The following is a 6000-nucleotide window of genomic DNA, read 5'->3' as shown; positions in this document are numbered from 1 at the left end:
TTTCGCCAGTATTTCTTATTGCTCAGTCCATCTGAGGTATTAGGCTCATAGCTCTTCTCTGCTCTGCCTCCAATGTATGTATGTTGCTCTTGTGTCTCCCTGACCAAAACATGACACAGTGCTCAAGGTGGGTCTGAGTAGAGCACAGAGCGGATTGATCACAACCAGCTCTGCGACTCTCCTGTTTTGGGTAACTCATCGTGAAGGATTAAAGATGGAGTTTACTTTTCTCAAATTGAAAATCAGGTACGAAATTGCCAATGAAAACAGCAAGGTAGTCAGTAAAAAGAACTATTTTGGATAACCTGATTTGTGCTCCATTCACCGACGTACAATAGAAAAAGATTTGAGACTGTACAGAAGTATGAATATTCACTTACGCCCTTTTATCAGGAATAACATTCAAACACACAGAGAAACAATAAAACTATGAAAGGTCTGTTAAGGCGAAACAGTTAAATAGCTGGAATATCTCCGAGCGTTACGTCATTTCATGCTTTGCTGTTCCCAATTGCAAGTTGGCAGCCAGTTGCTCTGTGGGTTGATGGTGCACGTAACAATGGTGTTGAAGAGTTCCTCGATACACGCCTGTGTTCACATGCCTTTGGAAACCTTGTGAAAGCTGTGCCGCTGGTGGCTTGACTTGTGGAATGATTCGCACTCTCGTTCCCCCAGAGGGGCCATGCTTTCCGTTACACCTGTGCACGGTTCTTGTGCCTTGGTCCCGAGAAAGGCCAGAGGTATTTCTGCACTGCGGAACAGCTGCTCTTCCCGCTAGGTGTGTTCGAAAGATCGTTGCACGGATAATGGAGAGAGGTGAAGATGCTGATGAGAACAGCAAACAAGAGGACTACAGCCCCCACAATCCAGATCACACTGCGATGTTTCAAACACTTCGGGCACAGTCTGTCGATCAGCTCTGAAACTTCTTCAAACTTACTGTGAGAAGGGGAAGAAGAAAGAGACAGACAGAGAATGGGAGAAATAGATTAAGATAGAAAGAGTGAGAGAGAGGGAGAGATTGAGAACGACAGAGAAAGAGAGAGAGAGAGAGAGAAGGCAGACAGAAAAAGCAAGGCAGAGATAGACAAGTCGAGAGAGAGTGAGTCAGAGGAAAAGTGGAAGGAGAGAAAGATAGATAGACAGACAAATAGTGAGATGGAAACAGAGGGAGACAGAGGAATAGAGAAGGAAAGAAACAGAAAAAGATGGAGAGAGACAGGGAATAAGTGAGTCAGAGAAAGAGACAAAGGGACAAAAAGAGGCAAAAATACAGAGAGAGATAGAGTATAAGAGGGAACAAAAGACACAGGGATAGGAATACAGAGATTGAACAAAAACAAGAGACGGAAGGGAATAAAGAGAGAGATAGAGACAGAGAGCGAGCAAGAGAACAGTGGACAGATAGACAGAGGTGAGTTAGAAAGAGACAGAGAGGGAGGGATCATGAGAAAGTGAGTCAAAGAGACAGAAACAGGTAAAGAGGGCGAAAGACAGAAAGCAAGGCAAAGATAGAAATTGGGACAGAATGAGAGACAAGAGGCAGAGAGAGAAACAGAATGAGAGATAGTGTCAGACAGAGAGATACACCTTTTATTAACCAAGGTTGGTGACCAGCTTTTCTTGACTATAATCCCTGGGTAACTCAGATGCCTTTCTCTCTTTGATTTTGAGCCAGATCCCATGTGTCCACAGACTGGGCACAGAGCACCTGTGGAGCCAAGAGCAAAGAGACCTGTACAAGTACAGCACCTCCTAGCATGAGCACAGTGACCCTGGTACTGAGAGAAACTGGGGAGGAGTTCTTGCCCCCATCCCCTGCTGACAGTACAATGTGTGCACTGATAGCTAGAGCACAAACTCAGCAATATTCTGTTGCAATGAGGTAGGGGGATGGGTTTTGTGAAGTAAATGAGGTTCTACTTTTTGTTTACAGGAAGTGATGAAGTTGGTGTACTTTTGTTATCTGGCAGAGTGCGGATTTTGAGCAGTGTTTTGATGTTGTCAGCGTGACATTTTCATTATCTCTTCACCCAATGAGTTCCTTCAATCCAAGTTGATCTACATGTGTCGTGCTGGTGAGTACCGCATACTAACATTGCTAATTTAGAGCAATAAAGCATCCAGAAGTTAATAGTTATGCAGGCTAAAGGCGTGTAAAATATGACTAAACCACAACTGAGCTGAGAGTGAATACTCTCCAGACTTCTGCATTTCTTAAAATCATTGGGGGTTTTTTTTGTCCCTTCTTGGTTTATTGCCAAGAGGTGGCCACCTGGATCCTCAGGCCTGTTCCACTATTCAATTAGATTGTGGTAAATCCGTACCTCCATTCCATGTATACAACCTGGTTCTATTTCCCTGATACCCTTAGCCAACAGGAAAGCTTCACTGACCTCCCCTCTCCCTACTGCTCTCCCCCAACTCTCTAGCTCCAACAGCTTTTTTAGGAGAAGGATTTCAGATTTCAACACTTTCCATTTGAGAAAACGGTTCCTGGCATCAGCAGGGCAGCACGGTAGCATTGTGGATAGCACAATCGCTTCACAGCTCCAGGGTCCCAGGTTCGATTCTGGCTTGGGTCACTGTCTGTGCGGAGTCTGCACATCCTCCCCGTGTGTGCGTGGGTTTCCTCCGGGTACTCCGGTTTCCTCCCACAGTCCAAAGATGTGCAGGTTAGGTGGATTGGCCATGATAAATTGCCCTTAGTGTCCAAAATTGTCCTTTGTGTTGGGTGGGGCTACGGGGTTATGGGGATAGGGTGGAGGTGTTGACCTTGGGTAGGATGCTCTTTCCAAGAGCCGGTGCAGACTTGATGGGCCGAATGGCCTCCTTCCGCACTGTAAATTCTATGTATCTATGTATCACCTCTGAAGGGCATTGTTTTAATTTTAAGATTATGCCCCTTTGTCGTGGGCTCTCACCAAGAGGAAGCAGTTTCTCTCTACTTTATTGAGTTCTTTTAATATGAATATCCTCCCAGCTAATAGTTAATCTTATATTTTCAAGGGAGTATAAACCTATGATACCTGGTACCTGCTTATCGGGGAGGTATTAGTGTAGTAGTATTGTCACTGGACCAGTAATCCAGAGACCCGGGTAAAACTCTGGTTCCAGATTTGAATCCCACCATAGAATTAAAAGTCTAATACGGACCAAAAAAACATTGTTGTGAAAACTCATCTGGTGCCCCTTTAAGAAAGGAAATCTACCATCCTTATCTGGGTCTGATCTACCGCAAGGTGGTTGACTCTTAAATGACAATTAGGAATGGGCTATAAATGCTGGCCTAGCCAGCGATGCCCACATTCCATGAATGAATAATGTAAGATTAATACAAAATAAAATTCTGATGAATCATATCCTTCCGGCGGTGTGGTGCCTAGGGCTGGGCAGTTTCCATATGATTTCAAAACTTTATTTTTTACAACAGAATGGTTTACTGAACTTATGTATTGGCATGCAATGGGTGAATGCAGCCACACGTAGGCCAGACTGGGTGAGGGTGGAAGGTTGCTTTCTTTGAGAGAAGCCAGTAAACACCATTTGGCATCATGTAAGGGTCCTTGTTAATTTTTTTTCCCCTTTCTCTCATTTTGTCGTTATTATTTGTGATCCATGGATGATTAAATGACATTGTCTTTAAGTCAAGTAGCAGAGGAATGAGGAATTCAGAAGTTACAGGAGAGGACACTCTGCTGGTTTGAACAGGAGGCTTCAGACTTTTCGGCACCAGATAGAGAGATGGGGTGGGACTCGGATTGATTGATTGGATGGTGGCCAATGAATTGGCCCAAAAGGGCCAATAACCTGCCTGGTAACAGGAGGTGATTAAATCCTATCCTAGTGGAATGATTTTCAGGAGTTTCAGTTTGACTCCTGAAAGCACAGGGAGAAGGACTCTCCCTCTCTTTCTTCCCCTCTGTCATCTCTCCAGAAAGGCTGTGAGTGCTGTACTCCTGGAGCTGCAGAGAACCTGATTGAATGAATCTACAGCAAAACTATTACAGGCTGCAAACAAAGACAAGAATCTTCTCTCTCTCCGGAAAGGCTGTCAGTGCTGTATTTATGAGGCCTGAATGACTCTACAATGAATCCTCAAACTGAAAGCAATGTTTGAAGAGAAGTAAAATGCTGGAAACAACCATCTGAAACCAAGACTCTTTTTCCTTTAACTTCTGATTTTAACCCTTTTCCTCCCCTCTATGTTTGTCTGTCTTGTTTTTAAAAAATAATCTTTATTGTCACAAGTAGGCTTACATTAACACTGAAATGAAGTTACTGTGAAAAGCCCCGAGTCGCCACATTCCGGTGCCTTTCGGGTACACAGAGGGAAAATTCAGAAGGTCCAAATTACCAAACAGCACGTCTTTCAGGATTTGTGGGAGGAAACCGGAGCAAATGGAGGAAACCCACGTAGACACGGGGAGAACGTGCAGACTCCACACAGGAAGTGACCCAAGACCGGAATCGAACCTGGGACCCTGAAGCTGTGGAGCAACAGTGCTACCCACTGTGCTACCGTGCTGCCCTTGTGTGTGTATGTGTGTGTACAGAGGGTGGGAGGCAAGTTAAACCGGGGAATTAGGAATTGGATAATAGTAAACCAGTTGGATTTGCTGCATATTTCATTATAGTTCTTGTCATTAATAAAATGTAATTGTGTTTACATTTACAAAGCTGGTGACTGTAATTATTGGGCAGCTAAGGGCTAAAGACTTTGGGTGTTGTTCGAAGAATTATTGGTAAATTCACTTGTGTTGTGACTCCGGGTCAAGTGGGGCTGGAATTGACCACGCACTAGCCCAGGGTGTTGTAACAATCATTAATGAATTTGTTCCGACTGAATTTCATGTTACAACGTGGCATAATGGGGTTTGAACTCACGACATGTGGATTATGAGCCACGTTCTCTTATAAAAAGCCCAAGAAGAATAAGGAGGGGCAGTTTAAACTAAATGATCCAATTTTAAATGGGTGCAGGAACTATGGGATCTGGTGGTATCATGTTCACAAATCTTTGAAGGTGGCAGAGCAGGTTAAAAAGGCTGGTAAAAAAACAGCAGAGGATTCTTCGTTTTATTAAAAGGAAGTATAAAGTTGAAAAACAAGGAAGCTACAGTAAACTTTTATTATACCCTGGCTAGGGATATCAAACCCTGAATCAGGATAATGGTGCCCTCAGAAATCGGACTGTGAATCTGGGGTGTAGAACAATGAATATGACATGGATATGAATGAAACCATATGATAACTACTCAAAGCCAACTCCGTCGGATACCAGACTCTCAAACAACTGCTCCGCTTTGAACTCTGTTTTTACAGAAGACCTCCAGGAGGACAGCAGGAATGCTTTTGGGGTAGCCTCAGAGCAGCCCCAAAGAGGTCAAACATCCCTGCATCTTTAAAATAACCTCAAACTTGATTTGTGATGGGTCACACAAGCACTTGCCCAGAAGCCTACAATGGGAGGGAAGACCCACGGTTAACACAGCAACTCTTTTAGTTTGTGCAATGAAGAGTTCAGGAACCCACCTGCACTTCCTGTCTTCTTTGAAGCTGGGCTCTGACTGTTTCTCCATGTTCTGCTCCTCCACCTTCTCAGGGACATCCTGCTGCATCTTCTGCTCCTGGCTGAGCTGGGCTTTTAAACCTTCTTGGTAACTTGGAGACAGAAACGGTTTATAAAGCCTTGCATAACTTTTAAGTTGACTGCTTTGTCACATTTCGCTGGCCATAAACACATTGGGTCGGTGGCCCAGTACAGTTTGGGTGCAATGCCTGTCTAAGTTCAAACTGCTGCTCCAATCTTAGGGCAGCCCTTCCCACTGCGGTATTTAGACAACCTATCTTGGAGACTTGGGTAACCTACAGCAGGAACCTCAAAGCACTGGGGAAATACCACCAGTGGTGCCTTTGCAAGATCCTCCAAATCCAATGGCAAGAAAGGTGGTCCAACAGCAGCAGCATCATTTCCTGTACCAACCTGCCCAGCATCAA

At 44.4% G+C, this 6000-nt stretch overlaps 1 protein-coding gene across 1 annotated transcript in view; it reads right to left on the bottom strand.

Annotated features, from left to right (window-relative positions):
- Positions 1 to 365: 365 nt before the first annotated feature.
- mrvi1 (murine retrovirus integration site 1 homolog) overlaps positions 366 to 6000 on the bottom strand; it is a 270208-nt gene continuing 264573 nt past the window's right edge. Inside the window, exons 26-27 of the mRNA XM_038806059.1 lie at positions 5536 to 5664; positions 366 to 939 (exon numbers count right to left, since the gene is read on the bottom strand). Of these exons, the coding sequence (XP_038661987.1) occupies positions 693 to 939; positions 5536 to 5664 (376 nt within the window). The 3' untranslated portion in view covers positions 366 to 692. The remainder of the gene's footprint in view (positions 940 to 5535; positions 5665 to 6000) is intronic.

Source organism: Scyliorhinus canicula, chromosome 9, assembly GCF_902713615.1.
Source record: "Scyliorhinus canicula chromosome 9, sScyCan1.1, whole genome shotgun sequence".
Lineage (NCBI taxonomy): Eukaryota > Metazoa > Chordata > Chondrichthyes > Carcharhiniformes > Scyliorhinidae > Scyliorhinus > Scyliorhinus canicula.
Note: the sequence above shows the minus strand (reverse complement) of the source record. Positions and strands in the feature narration are given on the sequence as shown.